This window comes from Dicentrarchus labrax, unplaced genomic scaffold (assembly GCF_905237075.1).
Source record: "Dicentrarchus labrax unplaced genomic scaffold, dlabrax2021, whole genome shotgun sequence".
In the NCBI taxonomy this organism is placed as follows: Eukaryota; Metazoa; Chordata; class Actinopteri; family Moronidae; genus Dicentrarchus; species Dicentrarchus labrax.
Genome location: NW_026136722.1, coordinates 8,082,237 through 8,107,264, shown reverse-complemented (window position 1 = coordinate 8,107,264; position 25,028 = coordinate 8,082,237). Strand labels below are relative to the sequence as shown.

The window sequence follows — 25,028 nt, the reverse complement described above, 5'->3', positions numbered from 1 at the left end:
ACTGTAGGTCTATAAATTATTCATAAAACTCTCATCTGATAAATTCAATTGCATGACTTGATTATCTTGAAGTGCTAAATAACACTATATTTATGATTTTGCCTCACTCAAGCAATTTTTCCACTCCTTAAATGGTATTTCAAATTGTTGTATATCTCATTATGAGCTCACCAGCAAGCAACATAGTTGTTTGTTCTTTCCAACTTTCAATCTAAATAAAGTTGCATTCAACAACACTACTGACAATATTACTTCTATTTTTGGACACTGTTATGATCTGTGACGTCTGCTATACTGTATGTGTTTTATGTTGTTTTGGCTCAGATTTGTAATAGAAGTCAGCAATGCTGCAAGGTAGTAAGTACTGATGACAGATGTTTATGCAATATGGCAGCATGTGTTCAACTGTAATAGCTACATTTAGGCCTGCTACTAGCAATTATTTTCATTATAAATTCATTATTATTATCTAAATGCTTGAAGTGAATTGTTTACAATCAATAGTCCAAAACACAAAGATATTCAGTTTACACTTAAACATTTGAGAACTGGAACCAGAGAATGACGACTATATTAAATATAATTTTTTTTTTATAGATATTCTGGTAGTCAGCAGAAACAAGCTGTAAACACATTTACATAATATCATCTTATAAAGCTATAGTAGCAGATACAGCAACATTGTCTTTCGTGTTTCTGGTCATCTGACAAACGCAAGTCCAATATTCACTCTCCTCTAACCTCGGTTTCGGTCTCCTGAGAGAAATATCTGGCTCTTTAGCTGCTAAATGCTCCACTATGTTCATCAGCTACTTGCTATCTCACAACCCTGATGAGAGCAGTGAGAGGAAACCGAATCAATAAAGCTGCAGGCCAGAAAAAAGAAACAAAAAGCTTAAAGATGCTGAAATTCTCTATTTAGATGAGGCTTTTAATTCTCTGTTGGTTCATCCCTATGAGCAACTCTTTCCACATTACACACAGTCATTTTCTCCAAGTATTAATACAGAAATATTGATACAAGCAGCTTTAAAATCTTCTTTCTTGTGCTGGACAGACAGAAATGTTCAGTGAACAGAGAAGCACTTGATGTGGACTGTAAGAGAATGCAACCACTTCTGTTTCCAGGCTCTTGCTGACCAAATACTTTTCACACACACACACACACACACACACACACACACACACACACACACACACACACACACCAAAGGCGGACGGCGGAGAAAGATTAAGACAGGACACACCTGCAGTGTGTGTGTGTGTTTGTATGTGTGTCTATTATACAGAGAACTGTATTTATGACAGCAAAGCAAGTCTTATATCCCTGGTCAGTCTTTGCTGTTGCATTTGTGATGACTGAACGACAATGAAAGCAATCTGCAGAAGTTGCAGGAAAGAAGTGATGAACTTGAAGAAAATATGAAGAATGAGGGCAACAGGAAGGAAAGGAGGGAGGGAGAAATGATCACAAGTTTATTGTAAACATTTTTCAGAGAGATGTTATTTTTTACAGATACTTGACCTATTCACATGGGCTCTGGTACAGCATGCAGTCTGTTTTCCAAACCAAAATTCAGACTTAATCTTCTCATTTATTAGTGAGTCAGTCAGCAAAATGAACCTTGATATCAATTTAGGATTCGTTAAATGCCAAACCCAGCCATTGCATTGGCATTTAAACAAGAAGTGAATACATGATATTACTAAATCCAACTCTGTTATCCATAATCTACATGCACTCAGAGGCATTGTTATGCACATTAATCATCAACGACAAAAACCCAATTTGAGCTTCATGAAATTATGCTCGGCAGTGAGGTGTTGTTCCCGCGCAGCCATTAAGTTCTTAAATCAGGTTAGGCCCTGTGGTGCGCTTCCTCATTGCAAATGCTTCCCAACAGGCCACTCCGAGTCTTTCACCTGCTGAGAGTGCAAGTTTTATGACTATTCATCTTCTACACTTCACCTCAGTGGGGAGCAGGATCTAGCACCATCATTAGTCTGTCTGCACTAAATGAGCTTCCATTCATTCAGCAATCACATCCAGCGATGAGTGCTTGTGTGTCTGGAATGATTAAAGACAAAATAAAGGTCTGAGACGTGAAGCGCAGCCACAAAAGAGTCTCTTGTTGTCTGAGTGGAGAGTTTGATAAGGATCGCGCAGTTCAACACCTTATAATCAGGTAAGCGGACTCGTTTATCTGGTGAAAGGAGTGCAGGCTGGTGAGGTTCCTGCATTTAATCTGGACATGTGGTATCAAACAAAATAAAGTAATCAATTATTCATTGATAATGTCAACCCTCCAATTGCTACCAGCCATACAAAGTTTCCAAAACGTGTGATCCAAAGAAATGTACAGAGTTCTTGAGGTAAACAAAGGAAGTTCAACTTAAAAGAGATCAAACCAGGTTAGCGTACGAGTGCATTGGGTCACATAATAACACAGCATGTCGGCCCGGGAGAGGTAAACATGTCAGGGAGGCTAAACTCCTCGAGAGTCCACCTTTCTGAGCAACTCCTCTCTTCAGTAACACTGCAGCCAAAAACACTGGCTCAGACTGACATTTCTGGGGCAGCTATCTGTTGTGTGTGTGTGTGTGTGTGTGTGTGTGTGTGTGTGTGTGTGTGTGTGTGTGTGTGTGTGTGTGGACTGTGAATATACCTGACTAAGAGATGCACCTAAATCACAAACACGTCACAAGATTCTGGCTAAATGTGCAACTCACTTGTGAAGTAATGTAACAAACATGATTATTGTAAGGATAATGTAGAGTAGTTTTGTTTTGATTGATTTGAAATACATTCTAATACAGGAGTTCTCAAACTTTCTTTTGATAAGGTACCCCCTTTTTTCATCCAAGAACCCCCTGACCAGCGCAACATTTCTTGATAGACTAAAAAAGACGTACAATACAGCAACCTTGTAACTGAAAAACAGTTTAATTTTCAAATGTTGGCAAACCAATTTTTTGTCATCATGCAATTACACTAAGACAGCATTGAATTTGCATTGAACTGTGTCTTTTTGATAAGTTGTACTTACAATTTAATGAGGATCTTTGTCTTTTAGTTTTTGACACTCACAGCGAGATCCTCTCAGCGGTAACCTTTCAGCTGTTGACAGTGGTTCCGCTCTGAGCCCCCTCCTGACCCTGTCCCCAAGGCTGAGCCCAGACACCCTGCCATGCGCAACCTAATTCTTTCTACCACTATCCAAAGCCCATGATTGTAATTGAAGGTTGGAACATATGTAAACTTGTAAATGAGAGCTTCGCCTTCGGGCTCAGATTACTCAGATACACCCAGATTACTGCCAGGTTCATCACTACGAGCGACCCCTTTCACATTACATTGTTTTCGCATCATAATTTGATACACTGATATTATAAAAACAAATATTATAGCCTGTTTAAACATTTTATTATACTGTCTTTAAAACATGTTAACATATACTAATATGACTGCATATCTTATCTACATTTCTTTCAGTTAGGTTCATTCAGTCACAGTCACTCGTTTTTTAGTGCCACAATTATCCCTTTTCTCATCTTACCTTACATAAAATGATCCAAAAGAGTTCTAAACACTGAGGTTTATAGATTTTAAATATTGGAAAAAGAGAGCACTGGTATCAGATCAGTACTCCTCATCTGAGGCACTGAATAAGTTGTATTGGTGCAACTCAAATGTAAAATTATATTAACTTTTGGTCATACTGCCCAGTTTCACACTGTAGCAATGTGTTGATCTATTTTTAGTCACAACAGACAATGTAACTCATCTAATGAAAGGTCCCAGTTTGAGTGCCAAGATATGATTAAACACCAATGATTGACACAAGCTATGAAGCTATGAATAGTCTGACAATAATGCCGTCTCTCCACTGTTTGATTCTGCACCACAGAAGGAGAGAAGAAAGACAGAGGACCAAATAATGTTCTGAAGGACCAAATGCTCCTAAAAATGAGAGGAGAGCAGATGCAATTGGCAAAGAGAAGGGCAGGTCGCCCACACACACACACACACACACACACACACACACACACACACACAGTCACACACCATACGGCCCAGCAGGAGGTAAACACACATGCAGAACTTGGAGAACACACCAACACTGGCAACCACGGTGAAAGTACATACAAGGGTGATCATGCACTGAAGCTGTACACATTATAATTATCATCATCATAAGCTCTTTACAGTAACTGTGTGTGTGTGTGTGTGTGTGTGTGTGTGTGTGTGTGTGTGTGTGTGTGTGTGTGTGTGTGTGTGTGATTAAGGCCGCTCAAGCCGTGAGCTCATATCGCAGGCAAAGTTAATTATGGCACATCTCCATTGCGCCCTGATTTATGCCCCTCCTCTTGGTCATCACAGCCCAGCAGGGATTGGCCTTTTGACACGCACAACATACTACAAACCACATTCGCGTCCTCTTCTCCACTCTCATATGTCTTCTCCCTCTCTCCTCCTCCATCTTCCCTGCAGGCAGAAAGCGCCCCCCAGCTCCCAGACTTCCTCCTTTGCTCTACTTTTGCTTCCTCCGGGTTCATGTGAGGGGAAATGATAATGCTGTAGATTTTCCCCTTCTACATTCCACATATTTGCTTGACCTCCATGACCTACTTCTTCCTTCACATTACTTACTGCCCCTCCTCGAATGTGCCATTTCCTTCTTCTTTCCGTCCTCATTACCCACTCCTCCTCCTACTTTCATGCTTCTTTTAAAGACTGGGACCTCAGGTGCAGCAGCTCTCTGTTCTTTTCCCAAGAAGAAGATTCACGAAATTCCCCCTAAATTATGAAAACTTTGATGGGAGCTCAATGCCTACACTCATATTCCCAACCTACCTCTGGTTTGATGTCTCAATTTCTCTTTACTTACTTCTTTATTTTACTTTTTCTTGTCCTAACCCGCCCTTACATTTCTCTCTTTTTCTGCAAGCCTCTCTTTCTGTAGCAAGACTTCCATCCCCTCTGAAAATGTCAGGCGTTTCAGCACACTTAGATTTTCCCTTATTAAAAGACATGACCTACTCACATTAATTAACATTTCACAAGGAAGTTGGACATAATTGGCATGCGAGGCATGTTGATAAGCAAGATGAATGGTTCTATCTTTGCTGAAATGGTATCCATGTTTATCTTCGAGATGATCAAGCCTTAATTACCCTCCATTACAAATGCATTGGTCACACTAGGTTGGAAAAACTGTGAGGCTAATAACAGAGCCAACTGTGCTGAGGAAGTGTTTCTCCATTAGCTCTTTGACTCCTTAACCCAAACAAGATTTGAAACCAAGCGTCCCATGTGTAACATAGCAGCTGTGTGGGCTGAAATGAGCCTGTGGCTTTAATCATCGCAATGTCCACCCAACTGTTACACTAAAACTCTCAAGTAAATCTTCTCTATCTTCTTAATTGCACTTGTTTCCTCCTCCTGTGCTCCCTCTCCTGTCCAGGTCTGTGGAGTCTATCTAGGCCGAAGGCTTCTGTCATTGTCAGCCCACGAGGAGGTTTTAATGAGCCGCACTGTTAATAAACAAAAGGAAGATCCACTCATCATGTATGCTGCGCAGCATGCACAAATATACAGAAGATATGAACTCACGCACACACAGCGGTATTACATAATCAAATTATTAAACATGTTTTCTTCAGGAAAGCGCACAGACGAGGGTGGAGGAGACAGTTGGTGTTGTTTTATGCAGCTGTTAGGGTCATATTTCCTGTTTTATCTAGCTGAACTTATGGTAGGAGGGAAAACAAAAGTTTGCTTTGAAGTAACAGTGCAGCTTCAGTGTGACCGTGTAATCAAACTCATCTCAAAGCAAATGGAGGAACAAAATGTGAAGTGTACAAGAGTGTAGGAAAATACTGCACTTGAGAGTCTGCTATAATGAAGTAGACAACTTCCTGAACCAAAAACACATTGTGTGTATGTTTGTGATCCAACAAACATGTTGAGTGGCTTTCCTTCCACGTAAAACATTTGCAAAGCTGAGTTTTTATTTTAAAACTTGCATTGTTTGCATTAAAGTCTTCTTCTTTTTCCCTGTTTTTTACAGGCACATCGCTGCGTTGTTTCGCACATTATCGCCACCGGTAGATCAGGGGAATAGTGTGAAACCATTGGCAGGAATGTATAGTGTTTCACCAGCGTGCCCATGTGTGTCTTCGCCATGGATGTATTGTAAGAACTGGAAACTAGACTCAAAGATGACGCCCATTTAGCTTCTGGTTTTACTTCCACATGGGTGCGGCCCACTGCACGCATACGTATCATAGTTTTAAGTTCCCGCTCAGCCATAGACTTTACGTTGGGATGACATCACGCACTTTAAAATAGCTTTTCTAGGCTCTGAGAAAGTTTTACAATATAAAAACATGGATTAAAATATATTTAAATACAAAATATCATAATATAACAGACCTTGTTTGAAGTTGGAGGTGTGCCGTCAACAGTTTTACAGACGTCTCTATGAATGGTGCTTTAAGGGAAACATAAATATATTGCTCCAAAGCACTAGTGGTGAAAAACGCCATAGGGCAACCTTTAATTCAATACACCAACTTTCCAGCTTCCTAGAATCTGTTATCACTTTAGTCCCTACACAGTGTGAAAAAAAAATCAAAATCTGCCTTGCACACACACAGCAGCAGGCTCTGACAGACTTTAAGACTGTAGACAAATATGCTGACATGCAAAAATGCAAGATAAACACAATCTACTGTCTGTGAAGCCGAACAAAGTACCTCACCAGGCTGCAGGGATACATACTGAAACCTTTCTAAGAACAAAACAGGCAGGAGTCTCCATAACAGCCAACTATATTAATCACAATGTGGATAACACAACACAACATTAATCATCATTAATCAGCCACACAAAAGTGAATATTCACGCTTTCTCTAAATGTCTTTGAGTTTTTGATTGTTAATCAGACAAAACAAGCCATTTGAGGCTCTGGATAATTATGATGGGCATTTTTTCTGACATTTTACAGACTCAACAATTAATTGATTAATCAAAATTGACAGATTAATTCATAATGGAAATTACTGTTAGTTGCACCCCTAGGTTAGCATTGTAAACCACTACAGACAAAAATATCCCCAGCTGTGAAAGGTAAATTGCCGGTTTATTGGCCCACCGGCTCAGACCTTTTAAATTGTGCCCCCACCCACTGCTGTGCCGCTGCTGTAACAGAGGCAGGCATTTGCACAAGTCAGCTGGTGGCTGCGCTACAGCAGAGATGCCCCACTGTGTGTGTTTTGGTAAGGTGGCCATTTTCAGACACGAGTAGAGCAGGATGACAGATAATAAGGGTAAAGAGACCCAAGGCGAGGAGAAGCAGACTGTTGGTGAGAGGCGACAGAGTGTTTCCCTTCTCTCTGCAGCACAGCCTGGGGACAGCCATGCAAACAGTGTTCTTCACACTCCAGCATTTAGACGTGGTGCACTTAGGCAACGTGTGATGTTTTCATTTGCACACCCTGTAAGCAGCATTAAAAAGAGACCGTCTGACACCATGTGTGTTATATCTCCGTGCACTCACATGCAAGCACAAGGAAGAGGTGTAAACATGGCAGGTATAACAATAATAAGATCGTTTATCGTAGATGAGTTTAGGTGTGTGCAACTTGGTGTAGTACACTCCTATTAATGTGTTATTCTTACACAAAAAGCAAGTGTTCTGTTGTTTAATATCCAGATTTGGCAGTAAAAGACCACTTTGCCACTGGGAGTCTTCATGCAACTCATATTTTCCAGTACTGTTTCCTGCCTTGGGACAGCAGGTAGAAACCAGAGTGTCCCCAACAAGCAAAATTCATTAACTAACTGACACACTGGCTTATGTAATCAGGCATGAGACCAATAACTGCAGATTGCTATTTGATATCTGTGATTAAATCAGCAGTTTATGTAATCCCTCATATTTTCCAGCTGTTCAGACATCTGAAACTTTCAAGCTTATTGATTTCTGATAATTAAAGTATGGGTTTTCATGTAGTTTATATCTCATGAACATCACTTCACGAAAACTCAAGCAGCATTTTCCTTTTGACCTAAATAACAAAAAGTCAAATATCTAAGTCTGGACCAGATGGAGCAAGTGATCCTGGGAAATTTGAACTCTCAATCTGTAATGGTAATTATTTTTGATGAAATATGAATGAACGTCTTGTGAATTTTTGCCACAACTTTAGATGAGCTGCAAAACATCTATGAAAGTTTCAAGGATTTTTGTTACAAATAATTTAGAGTAAAGCCCCATTCAGATTGGGTTCATTTCTCCAGGGGGAGGTGGAGTGATATTTTTAGTGATTTTAAATCCCGTCCATAGTGCATATGTGTATGTTTTACCCCAACTCCAGGAATAAATTAGGCCAAAATTATCTCTGTTTTTTGGTAAACCTATTCTGTTCTAGTTTATATATTATTTTTATTAAGCTCAGTGTAACGTGTGAAAATGGAGGAAGTTAAATGTTGTTGTCTTATAGATGAAAACCTGGTAAACAAAAATTGTAAAAAAGTAAAAGCCATCAGCAGGGGCTGTTGTAACATCAGCTACAGGTTGGGGTTTTTTTGGCTTTGAATTAATGCTTCGTTAAATATTTAAATATCAGAGGTAATAATGAACAAATTATGAATAAACAAGATTGTTCATCATAAACCTCTGGAGGTTTGTGCTCTAATGCAGGTCATTCTCAGATCTAATTGCTTTCGTGTATTAGCTAAACTATTCTTGAATAATATTATTCAATTAAATTAAATAAATGCATGCATTTGGCTTTCATCCACAGTAGTGAAATGTAAAGTATAGATACGGGAGTAAATAAATATTTGTAAATTCTACATGAATTATTACTTTCATCATAAACTGAATGAAGAGTTGTGACCGTATTTTCACTGTACAATATGTTGCTCAGAAAGAACAGTGAACATAAGACACAGTTTAAAAAGACAGTGACACATGGTAGAAAATACTTCCTGCAACTTCTGAGCAGCAGTCAAAACCGATAGTAGTTAAGTAAAATAATGTCCCGCTCATTGAGACCAATCTGTGAGAAATGGGCCAGAGGCAGAGCCAGTCTGGGACATCTGCTCAGCCCACAGTAAAGTTGCTTACAGATTGTGACTTTTGACTGAGGAGCAGCCTCATGTCCACAGCGCCTCAGTGTAGCTGTCTTACATAACCATAACGTCTGTAATCTAAAGAGCGGCCTGTTCCTCTGGGTTAACGATACACAGACAGACGTTCGTCTTTTAAGCTATTGTGCAGAGTTATCATCAAGTTAATTCATCACCCCCCCTGCCTGCTCTTGTGGCTGCATTCTGCAGCACGTGTTGACGCGCTGAGCTTGACTCTAAGCTTTAATCTCCGCTCTGTGCACTTCAGCATTGACATGTGGAGAGATTTGACATTGTGTAAGCTGCTGTAGCGGGCGGGTTAGCTAGCATCTCCCAGCTGTTGCTGCAGGTTAGAGCTGAACTGCTGGGAATAGCCCGAGACTGGCAGGCTAATGGTGCGAGACGCAGCTGAAGTGTAGGCTACTGTATGATATCAGGCGAGGCTAATGCAGCCACCACCCTTTGCTAAGTCACTGATGTATGTGTAGCTTGAAACAGACCTGAAGTCACTGATATCTGAGCACAGGAGTTTGAAAGTGAAGTTTTTTTTAGCCAAGCAAATAAGGACAATATAAAAAGAAGAAAGACATTTACAAGAAAACTTGAATTGGAGGTGACCAAATACGATAAATAAGTGGATAAATGTCTTCAGAACTGCACTGATGCCCGGTAGCTGCATCAGGACAGAGGCTGCAACCTCTGACAGTAAAAAACAAATAAAACACTGAGCTGTCACAGCTGCCAACAGCAAGACCAGGAGATGGAAGGAACAAGGGATTTTCCATGTTTCAGCTCACCACTTGTCAATGTGTCAGAGTGATGCAGAAACATGCAGAAACTCAACTCTTTTCATCTGACTCAGTGTGATGTTTGGGCTTTCGCTTTCTATACAGGTTGACAGTAGGCAGATGACAGTTGACAGGTACTGTGCACCAGGCAATAAAGCAGCCAGCCATCTTGGTTGGTTTTTTTTCCTGCACAAATAAGTGGAACATCAATATTAGCTCCTCTGGGATTTCAGGAAGGCGGTGTGCTCATATTCATGTCATCAGGACAAATGTAATATTGATTTGAATGGTGTACAAGAAAGAGCAGTGGCAAAATATTAGTCAGAATTAAATGAAGTCACGTAACCCGAAGCTAACACTTGCAACAAGAACAACATGAAGACCATATGAACTACATACTACTACATACAAAGTACCTAACAACAAGAAACTTTGTTTTCAACTTTGTGACAATGCAATTTTCAGATAATGCAGTGTTTTATTTTTCAAAATGGTTTATTTAGTTTAAGAAGCTGCAAATCTTTCTCAACTCATAAAGGAACCAAATTTTTAAATTAAAAAGTAAGCACCATCATAGACCCGTCAGGAACTGGCTGATCAAGGTTTATAGATTACACATACATGAGAAATTAATGATCACATATTTTCTGGGTTAAAACCTCATTTAAAGCCAGCTTTGTGTGTGTGTGTGTGTGTGTGTGTGTGTGTGTGTGTGTGTGTGTGTGTGTGTGTGTGTGTGTTTGTGTTGTATGTGTCATCATAGGTGTGTATGTGTGAGCACTGGCTGCTATTTATGGGGTTCTCTCCATATCGATCTATTTAATCAACAGGGTCAACGCCAAAGTCTTAATCCAATAAAGCTTCTGCCTTCATGTTAACTTGAGTTGTTTTTGTACGATCCCTCTGTTGTTTTTATTGTTTCTATTATTTTATTGTTGAATTTGTTTTTTATCTGCTGCTTTTTTCTGTAAGACACTTCGTAACCTTGTTAAGGAAGGTGCTATATAAATAATTAGTATTATTATGTGACCTAAACCAGTGCCTCTCATATAGTCTAAAACAGAATTTGAACATTAGAAACTTCTCAAACATAATATTTATTGCAGAAGTGTCATATGAAGCCTCTGTCCTTTCTGCACCAACACATGTGCTGCTACACACACACACACACACACACACACACACACACACACACACACACACACACACACACACACAAACATACTTCTCAGTATGCTGATTTAGCTCATCCACAAGCACGTATAATTCAGTTTAGGGAGAATCAGTGTGGTCTCTTCCTTAACTCATTTTTCTGAACACGGACACTTGCAGCTTCTCAAACCTGAACTGTGCCTCCGGTAATCTCACTGACAACTGCAGCTGAATTACAGATGACCTCATTTGGATACAGCTGATAGTTAACTACTGAACTGGAAACCGTTGAGCTTTTTGCAAGCAGTTTATTTATACATTTTACCTCCTGCGCAGATGGAAAATAAACTTTTCCCTGTAATTAGTAATTAGTAATCCCCATGATCCGTGAAGTTGGGTTTAGATAAATTGACAAACGTTAAATTTATCAAGTTTTTTATCGGACTAATCTAAATATGTTTTTTCCTACAATAATGGAAAAACTAGGATGTCTGTAATAATGTTTTGCAAGATAAAACAACAACACATTCTTTCCACATATTTGTGGGAATAAATTCAGCAATTTGAAGGCATATGTTCATATTTTGAGGCTGATTTCAATTCAAAGTAATGTTTCAGTAGCTTATCCCTTTACACCTACAGTATAGGGGCTGCATAGATGTATGTGCAAGAAAGTTTCATATCTAAGAACTACAGCTTTGTTTTGAGGGATAAAAAATATAGACAAATTACTGCTTGCTCTCCTGTCCTTTTCTCAGCAATATCCTCATTTTCACCGGAGCCAGTGGCTAATGATGCCTCTCACTCTGCTCGTCATTCCAATTAAGCCACCAGTATAGGTTTCAGCAGAGTCAGAGTGTCAACAGGCCTGAGCGCTGATGACTGCTGTAATGAGTTACAGAGTGGGGAGCGTGGCTGCAGTACTCAACTCGATACTTACTTGATGAGGAGTTTGTAAGAGAAGCTGAACATGCTACTGCACTTATGCATAGAGCAGTGCCAGTGATTTAAGTTTTTACTGCTGTTTTTAGTTCAAAGTTTTAGATCTGTTGAACACTGAAGGGAAGTTGTGGGAAGTAACTAAGTATATTTACTCAAGTACTGTAATTTAGATAACTAACTAAAGTATTTCCATTTTATGCTACTTCATACTTTGGATACATTTCAGAAGCAGACAGTATACTTATTACTCCACTACATTTATTCAACAGTTACAGATGTTTTCTACATTTAAAAAATATTCTTAGTTCACAATCTGATGCATGGTTAAAGATTAAACTCCTTAACAGTATAATAAGAAATAAAAATAATTTCCACCTGCACCAGCTACAACATTTAAGCAGAGCTTACATATTAATACACCCATCATAATGATCCAATAATATAATAACACTGATGGGGCAATTCTGCATAATAAGTACATGTTTTGTTGCTTATACTTTTAATTAACTAAAATATTGACTGCAGCACTTTAACTTTAAGTATTTTTTAAAGTGTAGATGATCTGAATACTTCTTCCACCATTGCTGATGAGTGTGGCATCTGTAACCACACCCAAGAGTAATGTCACAACGATACTGACAGTACACTTCTACATCACTGTAAGATAAGAAGTGAAACCGCAGGAGATCAGTAAAAGCAACACTTTCAGCAGATGGTAAGTAGCTTTTTAAGCCATTGCAATTTCTTGTGCTAGAAAAGAAAATGTTGGATTTGGGTTCATGAAAATGATAGTTTGAATAGAACATATTTATACTGTGCATGAGCCAAAAGGACCAAAATACATAGAAAACAACACTAGCAATCATGGCTAAGAGGTTTGGCTTACCCTGTTGTGTGTAACACTCGTTTTAGGCAGCAGGGAATATGTTCCTGGCAATATGATAGATTTTAGGATGCTTGTCAAACTGGGACCATGTGAGATGGAAAACTTGGTACAGTCCCATGAATTCAAGTGGCTCTTTGCTCAGTTTCATTGTCAGCAGCAGCCTCTAAGTCTTCTGGCACTGGTGGGAATATCTGTCATGGAGCCAGAACAGATTGAGCTCATAGGAAACATAAAATGTGTAAAATATGTCAATGTTTTATAAATGCTCGCTCACCAACCTGCTCAGCATGGCACAAGTTCTCCAAAAACCTCAACTCCTCACCAGGGATTCTTCCTGGGGACTGACTGACCAACTGGCTTGCAAATTATAAGGCAGTGATCTATCAATCAGTGTATATTTCTTACTTGTATTACTACTTTATTACTGTTGTACTTGACCACGCTCTATAACATCCAGTTTCTCTGTTTTGAGTGTAGGAAACTACCTTATGAAGATAAGTCACAATAAGTTTACATATACATATTTTGGAAATCCACTTTTAACCGTAGCTAAGACAACTGATTAATCGATTTGACCGACAGAAAATGTATTAATTAATAGTTTTCAAAACTATTATGACAACTGATTGATGATGTTTGAAGCAAATTTTTCAGACAAAAACAGGTTCTAGAGATTTGGTCAACAAAAAAGTGATTTAAATTAATTGTGATTTTGTCTGTATTTTCGATATTATAGATCAAATGATCAATAGATTCATTGAGAAAATTATTTGCAGGTTATGCGATAATGAAAATAAAAATTTCTCTCGCACATTCAATCACTGTGGTTAATAATCTACCATTATCCAACCTTTGTGGTTGCTGTTTTCACTTCACATAGTGGGATGCTTTGATGGATGTAGATAAGCTGCAGCCTCTGGTCACATAACACTCCCAGCTCCAAGAACAAATTTTCGTCTTTATTACTGTCATATACAGGTCAATGGCACTCTGGATTTCTCTGCCCACCGATATCACATCTACTGTTAATAATAAAAGAACTTTCAGAAAGCCCAGAAAGAAATATCTTGCAATACAAAAGCATAAGAACACACCCCTGGTCTGTTTGTTTTTTTTTTTCTTCTTTCTTCTTTATTTTGATGTTAATTGCATCATTATCTTTAATCACTTTGTTCTCGTCTTCACTTATTAGTTGATTTGCATAGTACTTTTATATTTTCAGTTTGTTTGTATTTTCCTATTTTTATGTTTGTACTGTATTTTTGATGTTTAGGACCCCAGGAAACTAGAGGCACATACATGTGCTTTTAATGGGGATTCTTAAATAAACAATGAATAAACTGAAATAGTTAATGTTGGATTGAAGACTTTGACATTGTGCACATGGTCGGATTTGAAACATATGATATTTTTTTAACATTGTGTTAAATATCCACAACACACAAATATCCAAATCCTAAAAATGTATAAAAAAATATCCAGTAAGGCAAAGAAACGTGATAAATGAAACACATGGGGTAGGATGGGGAAAAAAACCCCATCTAAAATACATGAAACACATGCAAACGCTCAGCAGCAGTGTTGTTAATGAACAGGGCACAAGACAGATGGTTGGAAAGAGGATTTGCCAAGGAGAGTAACAGCAATATACCCATGTAAAGCATAATCTCCCCAGTCACACCAACCAAAACTGCCACTGAAATAAAGTAATATTACAAAAAAAAGGAAAAGGGGAAGACTTTAAAAGGGCTTGATCTGGTTAAAGATCCAGGCCTATTATGTACATGTAACCTGGTTGTGAAACCTATATTGTTTCTCTATGGATGAGTCACCTTCATTCACTGTTTCCAGAGTGATCCTTGACTGATAATACAGCACTATTTACCACCTACGCCTCACAATGTGCTGAATGAAAACCAGAAAAAGAAAAGAGAGGAGAGAGAGAGAGAGAGAGAGAGAGAGAGAGAGAGAGCACTTTTCACTCAAATGCTAATGCGAACATCTCTCTCTCTTCTCCATGTTGTTCTGCGAGTGGATCAAAGCATCTGCCGCACAGATGACGCCATTCACGCACTGAGGCAGGCACAAGGGTCACTCACAACCCACAGTGCAAAGGGGCAGAGGGTGTGTGTGTGTGTGTGTGTATGTGTTTGTATGTGTGTGTGTGTGTGTGTGTGTGTGTGTGTGTGTGTGTGTGTGTGTGTGTGTGTGTGTGTGTGTGTGTGTGTGTGCGTCCAAGCCTCAAGCCAGATTCAGGGAGTCATGACACCACACTGATTCAGAAGCTGAAGGGCAGAGGATGGAGGAGGAGTGGAGATGGAGTGATGGATGGATGGATAGGCGTTGGTGAGTCACCATCATTCACGTCCACAGGCCGATTAATCAATTATTGGATTTATGGTTACAGCATACGCCTGGTGATATTCATTCTATAGTTTTCTTAGTATCAACAAATCCAATGAAAAGACCACAACAAAGAATTAACTGATGAATTGTAGCCTGAGCTACTTTGCTGTAGACTATCCATTGTCGTCCTAAAGACACGTCAATGAGCTTCTTTTTTTTTTTTTTCTGTCTCGGCCTTGACTCTGTGACTTGAACTAAAGCACTGCTTGGAGGCATGAGAGGGTGCACTGTAAAAAATGCCAGCTTATATTCATTGGCATAAAAAAGGATTAGAAGTTGTCAGAAAGAATATAAATGTTTAATAATAATTCAATAAAAGTGAGTGAAGTAAAGTAACTTTTCATCTTTAGCTGTGATTTATTACAAAGTAATAAAGGAAACTTGTCATCTTTAGTTGCAGAACCATTTCAGGTAGCTGGTAGCATCTCAGGCAAGTTGACTGTTTGGTCTGTAGTTAAACTTACATGGAATCGAGAAAATTGTGAAAAACTGACAGGATTAAAGGAAAATAAGTGCTTTGCTGTTTAAAAGAAGAGCTATTTGTGTATGAACTAGTCCTGTATCATCATTTGGAATTCAAAGAGGCCCATCCCCAAAGGGCTCTCTATTCACTCAAAGCCAGTCGGTAGATAATGGGCACAAAAACAGGCAGACCCAAAAAATTCACAATCGGCACTTGAAGACAGCAATGGAGGTGTGTGCGTGTGCGTGAGAGAGAGAAAGATGAAAGAGAGGAAGAGAGAGACAGAGACAGCAGGAAGATAGACAGAGCTGAGGAGATGCATGGTTGAATAACAAGAAGGTAGCTCAGGAGTGATACAGAAAATGAACAATGGGTCTTGGAAAGAGAGAGAGTAATGAGTCTTTAAAAAGAAAGGAAGATGAAGAGAAGCCAATGCAAAGTAATTGCTCTGATAAAAGTTGATAAAACACAAGTCACAAAACAAAAGTGTCCTCTTAATTGCCTAAGGGTGCGAGAGCTTCACTGAACTGCATTTACTTTCTATCTTTTTAAAACACCTTAAAACAACTGCTGACATTATTTCATGAGGATAGCCCGAAAATCACAGCGAGGAGGCGCCGAACAAACAGTGTCGTCATTACAGTTAATCAAATGAACAAAAGACAGTGGAGTCATTAAAAACAGAGAGATTTTGATGTTCTTGCTCGTGTATACATGGGAGGATATAGGTGTGGGGGCTTTACAAGCTGAAGAGTGAGAACGCCAGCGTCTAATTGGCTTTTTGTGTTTGCAGTCGTACAGTAGAGATGAAAAAAGTATGACGGCACAGCAGAAGTCAGACCAAGTCATTGTACTTAAATCCCAAGTCAAAATTTACATATCTCAAGTCAAGTGACAAGAATTTCGAGTCCTAAACAAGTCACCAAATATAATTGCAATTTAACAACAGAGTCATCAGTCCTTCCAGGATTTTGCTAGCTTTTTTTGGGATTGTTGTGTCCTAAAATACCTGAATTCACAAAAGCTTTAAAAAAAAAAAAAAATGTAGACATTTTTATGCTTTTTTTTAAAATAAAACTGCAGGAGCAAGTGGAAATTGCAAAAATAGTTAAGATTTTTGGAGTTCTTTTGTATAATTAATTTAAAAACAAAGGCAACTTGTTCCAGTGAGAATAGAATTGGACTGTTTGGAGTGTTTCAAGTCATTATTATGATTATGAGGGTACAGGTCTGCATAGTCTGCAACTTCACAACTAGAAACAAATAAATGAGTTTGGTGACGTATGCCTCTACATTTTGCACAGGGAACTACATGATTCTCAAATTTGTGAAAAAACATTAAGGCACGGCTTTGATGCGCGTCGCCATCTGGAATCAAACCTGCAACAGTAGCAACAGTGCAGCCAAGTCATGCGCTGTAGCCATTTCACTACCGAGGAGCTGCCTAGCATATAGCACTATAAACTGGCAAACAGAATGAATTTTGTATGTTTCTGTCCTGTCTTGTTGTATTTAGTTGATTCAGAAAAGTAAGGTATTGATTTGTGGCACACTTTTTAAATAACATAAATGTATGAAAGTTGAGTTTATTTTATTTTGTCAAGTTGAGTCTGAAGCCATACAATTTGTGAGTCCACACCTCTGTAGGATGGTATGGGGGCTTAACCTCTGCATGCGTGTTATTGGCTGGACTGCCTCAATAGAGCTTGTTGCATGTAAGTACACAGACATCAGTGCGTGCTGCAGCTGCGCTTGACCTCCATCTCTTATCTAACCAAGGACAGATACCCGTTCCTATGGCCGGAGGGAAGAGGAGACTGAGGTTCAACTGCTACAGCAGGGTCACACTTCAAATAGAGATCCCGAGGGGCCACAGAGGTCACACTACAACACTGATAAAACACCACCACCCTGGTGGAGCGCCATCCGACTGCATCAGATGGGCTTGGGGGGGAAAGAGAGGAGGCTAATGAGAGACAATGTTATCACGCCTGATGTGTGGAAGCAAACAGTGAAGTGCTCCACGTGAAATATACTGCAGATTCAGAGTGTTGACTTTTTACAGGCGGGCACAAAAAATCAATACGATGATGTATTGCAATAGTCCCTCTCGTAATATATTATTGATGCACAGGCCTTGTTTGAATTGTTTAAGGGTCAGCCTGAATGCAAATGAGAGAGGAACCATCATCTTTTCAGTGTAATGTCAGTGCCAACATAAAATTTAACAAGACTGGTGGGACAACCAAACTAAAACTGATGTGTATAAGATCTGTTTCATTGAAATAAAGCACATATGTGACAAAACCGACAAGCATGTCCACCTGTATGGAGGTTAATAATGGCCATTAAGATTTGAAATGTTATCATTTACTGAATAATAATGTTCTAACGGCACTGCACTCTTTACACTTTTAGATCTAGTGGACTCTGTATGGTTATTGTTGATCTTTCAGTGGTAATACCTCGTTTCTCTCTAGCATGAGGGACAATGTAACTAACCTGACAGCTGATCTTTTGAATCCAATTTCCTTGTTACTGTGCTAATTCATTTTTTACAACACCTTTGGTCTAATTTTTATTTATGGGATCTCATAGTTTTCTGATTTGTTCACAGCTTCACCACTACTTCCAGCAAAGACTTCTACTCAGTAAAGGCCAACTACTGTCTTCAACCTTTATTGGAAGTGCGTTTAGCTCGCTGCAGATATATGTACCTACACATACAGTGAGGGCAGAGGAGTTTTAGTTTCCTGTTGAACTTTATTTGCACATGTTGAGGAGACTTGACTTCTCGTGACTCAGAGGTGTATCCATCTTTTAAACTGCTTTTCTGCTTTTGGCTCAGATTTTTGGATTTTCTGTTTCTTTGACATATGAATGGTGTTCACATTGATGTGTGTGAAAGAAAAACTCTGCACTTCTATCACTTTGTTTCTTATCAGTTGTCAAAATATAAGTGAAACTGAAACTAAAATGATTACTGTGTGACTTTGTGTGCAAACAGATGAACTCAGGTTTTAAGAAGTGATGTATAAAGTATTAACAACTTACGTCTGTGTCGGGACCCTTGTCGGCTCCGGGGCAGGAGAAGGTGACAAACTCATGGCACCGTTTGTGAACCACAAAACAGCACACTGACAGAAGAGAGAGAGAAAGAGAGTTTTACAGTAACAATTTATGACACAACATTGTGACCTTGTTCTTATATGCACATAAAGTGCATTCAACCACCAAATATTTCTCTTGAGGGAAAAAATATACACACAACACACACAGTATAATATCCTTATTCTGTCTGGTGTTCGATGCAAATTATCTGACGAATGACTGAGAGAAACATAAAGAGAAAGACAGTAAGCGAGAGAATGTGCATGTAAATTACCATCAATCAACTTCAAAAAGATTTTGACAAGCCTCTCTTGCATGGACACGCAAACTAATGCAGACAGACAAACAGACTTGCATGCATGTGCGCTCCCACACTCACACCCACACAAAAAATGTCACTACGTGATCTTGTGTGTTCTGCAGCCGTCGGCTCTTTACAGTCTGTTGGGTTGATGCCGATTGCATCACCCTCTCCCACTGAACTGGGATCCGCCCCTACCAAAAGTGTCACTCAGTGTGACATGGCTGACATGACACCTGACGCTGCTCTCACGTCAGCGATTGGCATTTATATTTGGATGCTGCCACAGATCTGGAGGGAAAAGCAAAAGCGTGGACATCTGTGACAAGCTGACTCCCTCTCTGACTCGCACTCTGCGTACCCAACTATTTTTCGCTGCCATTATTTGAAATTCCTCATTCTTTCTTCTTGTTCATTCTCACACAATCTGTCTGCTTCACTCATTGTCAAGCTGCGTGTTTGTTCATGTGCACTTTTGTGCTCTCCCACTGCCATATTTGTGTGGCTTTTTGTCTCTTTCTCTGCCAGCTAAATCACACTTGCCAGACAATCTGACGGCCATTGGTTAAACAACAGAAATTAGTTTCCTGAGAAGTCCAAGAAACAGCAGGGGTTTCGACTGTCCATGCAAAAGGCTGTACTGTAACAATAGTCAGTTGATTAGAAACATTTCAGATATGAATGCTGGTATCTTCACCAATATTTTTCAGCATAATGATTGTTTCCATCATCATAATCCTAATCCAACCCGAATACTCACTACAGTCTCTGTGTATGTATGTCAGAGATGGATATTCCCTTTCCACAGTGTATTGCTGAGCCAGTAGCAGCATAAAGTATGAATTCATCTCTTTCAGTAATAAAGAGGAAACGAGGCAGAGCAGGAGGGGAGGGGGATAAAAAGCTCAGCAAAATAGTGCCCAAAGTGATTTATCTGTGCTCTGAAGTTGTCATCTGTGCCATTTGTCATTTTCATAATGTACATGTGTATGCGTATGTGCTATACACAGGTGCACATGCATACGACAGGAAGTTTGAGGTTGAGTTTTGAGAGGACCCAGTCAGTGGAGTATTTTCAGCTATGCAAGTGTCATGGCTCTATGGATGGCAACATTCGATCAGTTCGTCCACCACTTAGATCCAGACTGAAATATAAATATTCATGATCCCAAGAGTCTTGATGAGGATGACTTTGATTATTCCCTGACCTTTCCTCTAGCACACTGGTCCTCAAACTATGGTACGTGTACCCTCTGGTGGTACGTGGAGAAAACTAAACAAAAAAGATATAACGCTATCAAATACTACAACATTTCTAATTGAAATACTTCAGCTATACAATAGGTGAAGTGTAATTAAGTGTTATTTTGTATTTCCTCTATATATTTTGTTTTAATATCAGCTTGCTACGTAATCAGGATTCAGGATCAACAGTGAACAAAAAATAATCTTCGTATTAGGAATAAACCTGCCTTCTGTGGGAACCGTCAGTAGTTGAATAGGGTCGGTCTACGCTACTGTATTTTCGGTCATAATAGCGGTATTAGAGCCTCATATTTTCTGAGGTAGCACAGTGTCACACAAGGTTCACATTTATATTCATTAGTGAAATATCTCGCCAACCGTTTCATGCCCCCTGAGAGTGAACTGTGATCAATTTGAGGATCTCCTTTTTTTAATTTAGTGCCATCACCAGGTAAAAACTTCAATTTGTTCATGCACATTCCCCTCAGCCTCAGCTGTACTTTGAGTTAACGTTACACCTGCTAAACATCTGCATGTTAACATTGTCATTTTGAGCATGATAGCATGCTGATCTAAGCATTTAGCTCAGAGCACATTCAACTTGGTAACATAGTTGATGAGCTTATGAACATAGTTCTGAATCGAGACTTCTAGTATTTTTCTAGTATTATTTACAGCTACAGCTGTATTTCCATGTGTCAGACATATAATTAAATATGAATATGTTGAAACTCAAAACTGTTTCTGTTTCAACGGCTAAAAAAATGTGATTTCAATTTCAATTTCAAATGTTGAAAGCCATACAGTGGATTCAATTAGGGATTTCAAAGGATTCGGATGCTATCCAACCCCAACCCCCGGCCGGCTCCATTATATGACTTTATAAGGCCTCTTAGGACTCTGAACTTATACAAGGTAATATAATAATCTATCTGTCCACTCCCAAAAGCAGCCTTCTTAATGATCTTTATGAATTCAAAAAAGTGAGGACAAAAGCAGGGAACAAAACCAGTGTTGAAACCAGTCTTTATTTGCTGAAAGAATCTGTTTTTCTATCTGTCACTGCTGAGTGCATTAGCAATTGTTTTGGTATTGACCTCAGGGCATTTATTCCCACTTCATATCCACCTCCGACTCTCCCTGCAGTCAAACTTTCCATCCTCCCAGCCTACTATCAGCCCACTCTGCTGTCAATGGAATTAAGAAAGCATTTGCTTACATGCAAAGTAGGAGTACAAAACACATAAAATTTCCTGCGTGTATTTTCATCTCCTGTAACACACACTGTTACTCAGCAGGATTAATTCTGAGTGTAACCATCAGGTTTATCTTTTCCTCCCCACAACCTACGTAATGACGTCCTTTCTCTCCCTCCATCCATCAGCTCTCCTCACACCTCCAGCCACACACCCACTCGTCCATCGTCGCCTCTGTTTAGGGCTGATCTCAGACCAACTTTAGTGTCTGCTGGTGCTGCAGTGTGGAGCTGAGCAGACTGACTTGACACTGATCTCAGTTCAGAGGTGAAGACGGGCCGTTAAGCTGTGTATAGTGGAAGGGATAAATCTAGCTTTGGACTGTGTGTGTGTGTGTGTGTGTGTGCGCGTTTTTGTGTGTGTCTGTGTGTGTGCATTTGTGTGTGTGTGTGTGTGTGTGTGTATATGTGTGTGTGTGTGTGTGTGTGTGTGTGTGTGTGTGTGTGTGTGTGTGTGTGTCAGGCAGGCTTACCCAGATTTACACAAGACAGAGACAGTGTTTTTCTGTGACTATAATCCCTGGCACTGACTTTCATGCACACACACACACTAACTCATACACACATTAATCTAAAAGCTGATTTAAGAAAGCAGAATGCCAATATGCTGCTGTGGCTGAAACACAGAGGCACTCTGGGGGCATACGGGATGTTACATGCAACCAATCAGGAAGAAAGCTGTGAAGACGCCCCATACGCCTTACATTTACACCCGCTCGCCATGGGCTGAATTGACAAAAACATACTTCACACTCTCTTATCATGAGAGAAAAAAAGAGGCTTTACATACAAAAACTGGAGGAGTACTTAATTAAGACTGCTTTCTTGTTGATTTTAATGCCACTATAATAAATCTTTTTCATGTGAATCAGGCACAAAAATCGGACTGAAAAGTAGTAAGAAGTGTCTTGTCTCCAGATGGTTTTAGTCCTCTCAGGGAGAGCTGTGTGAAGCAGCAGGAGCAGAGGTGACACAGTGACATACTGTATCGTCAGGGATATTATGATTAATTACTATGGGCTTTGTTTCACCAGCCTAATTGCATAAGCACAGAGATAAGGGGCTTTGGCATTACAAAGCAGCTTACACAACACAAACGGTTTCTTGTTCCTGTGTGTGTGTGGAACACAGAAAGCGCATTATACCCCACATTTGTATTCCTACTTTGAGTGTCTGTGTCTATAGGAGGGTGTTTGCAACTATGGTGGTATTTCTACACCTCTCCATCCACATCCCCATCTCTCCACCACTGATCCTTTAAAGTGTGGGTTTAGCCCCGGCTAATCTGGTGAAATTGGTAATCTACCGAGCAAACGTTAATAGAATTACACTGTGCTGTAGCCCACATGAAAAATCTGTGGCGGAGATAAGGGAGAGGGTAGGACACCTGCAGCGCCGGACCCACTCAATACCTTCTAGACACATTCAATTGATCCAGGCCCCCAGAGTGCATCCGAACACAAAGAGAACTGCGGCTTTGATCTGAGATCCACAGGAGGAAAAGAAAGAAGTGTGCAAGAGGACGGATGAATAGGTGGAGAGGGAGGGAACAAATCCACGGGTGGTTTAGGGTTCCTATGACTGCAGAGATGTTAAAAATGTTTTATCTGCTCAAACAACTATTGTGCTCTGGCTTTTACATCAGTTTAATGCCAAAATGTTGAGGTGAAGTTAGGTGACAGCACAATTATGCACAAATTATTCATTGCACCTCACTTCTACATATAAACACAGACAGACAAGCTTCCTCCCAACCAGGCTCCTCCTGATAGTGTAAAATGCTCTGTTTCTCTCTGTGTTATGGCTCTGTGGTCTTTCTGCAGATTGTTTGTCATTTCAGGCAAGAAAAATGACAGAGGAGGAGAGGAGGGGAGCGGCACAGAGAGGGTGAGGGAGGTGTATTTTCCTCCCTTGGTTATTTTTAGGCTTGATTCTGGCCAGGGCTGGAACAGTGTGTACTGAACCCCACTGTGGAGAAGTGAGGGAAGACATTTCCTCTACACCTGGCCAATGGACACTATAAATAAACAGGCAGCACTGATACATGTGCAAACACACATATCTCAGGTGCATGTGAGGGAATAGTGAAAGATGAGTGAAAAGCTTGTGGGTGTGTGAGTGCTGAATGAGAGTGGTGGAACAAACTGAAAGAAGAACCAGAGAGAACCAATAGAAGCATGGCATCCTACATACAGTAGAGAGCAGTACTCCTGCTTGTGTCAAGTTCTCATAAAATGTTTATAGAGTTCAAAGAGAAACTATATCCGTACGTTGTTTACTGTCCTGACCACTTCCACTAGCCTTCTGCTCTTACACTGGGGCATTTAATCTGGACCAGTGTCTAACATTTAGGAGGCTCTTCTGGTAGAAATGTAATATAATATCTATTGGTATGTTTTCCTTAGTGTATAATCCCCTGAATATAGGAATCGTTATGTTTTTGTTACCTTAGAATAAGTTGCTTATATCGACAGACGCCATGGGTCGCCTTCCATGGTTCAAAGTTGGACTGCCATGTTTCTACAGTAGTTATCACTTAAAGCTTCAGTTGTTTTATTGCAAGATATTAGCAAGTTAGACAGACAAACCATGACCCCACATCATGCATTAAGCTAAAAGTTAACTTGCCTTGTATTTGCTATATATATTCCTTTTAGATGGATGAAAAATATCCTCCTTCTGCCAAGTTTTCATTGATGCAAAACAAATCCATAATGCATGCTGCGTCTGCGTACAGACTGTGAGACTGTTGCTAACTTTGGTTGATGCTGGACAGTATTTAATTAGTTTTTCAGCGCATACATGTTTTATATCTCTTCCAGAAGTCTCTGACTTCAATAGTTTGACCTCTGAACTCCTGCCTTTGCAGTGAGTGACAGATCAGAGATTCCCAAAGCCTCGGGTTGCATGACCCATAACCACCATCTCTCTCTTGAGACTTTTGGAGATCGATGGCCACAGTGGCCACAGTTGAAGTGACTCAATGACAGTTCGGACAGCCAGAGATTGGGCAGCGAGAGGATTTGAGCGACTTTGACAACAGCGAAATTGTGATGGCTAGGGGACTGGGTCAAAGCATTTCCAAAACTGCAGCTCTTGTGGGGTGTTCCCGGTCTGCAGTGGTCACTACCTATCAAACGGGGTCCAAGAAAGGAAAAGCGGTAACCAGGAGACAGGGTCTTGGGCAGACAAGGCTCATTGACGCACGTGTGGTGCGAAGGCTGGCCTGTGTGGTCTGATCCAACGGACCAAAAAGTTCATGCTGGTTCTGATAGAAAGGTGTCAGAACACACAGTGCATTGCAGTTTGTTGCGTATGGGGCTCCAGGTGGTCATAATGT

The 25,028-nt window shown here is 39.9% G+C and overlaps 1 protein-coding gene across 2 annotated transcripts in view; it reads right to left on the bottom strand.

Annotated features, from left to right (window-relative positions):
• prkcab (protein kinase C, alpha, b) overlaps positions 1–25,028 on the bottom strand; it is a 104,349-nt gene that overhangs the window by 54,162 nt on the left and 25,159 nt on the right. For both annotated transcript variants that reach the window (XM_051388856.1, XM_051388857.1), the window contains exon 3: positions 18,831–18,913. In XM_051388856.1, coding sequence (XP_051244816.1) covers positions 18,831–18,913 — 83 coding nt within the window. The remainder of the gene's footprint in view (positions 1–18,830; positions 18,914–25,028) is intronic.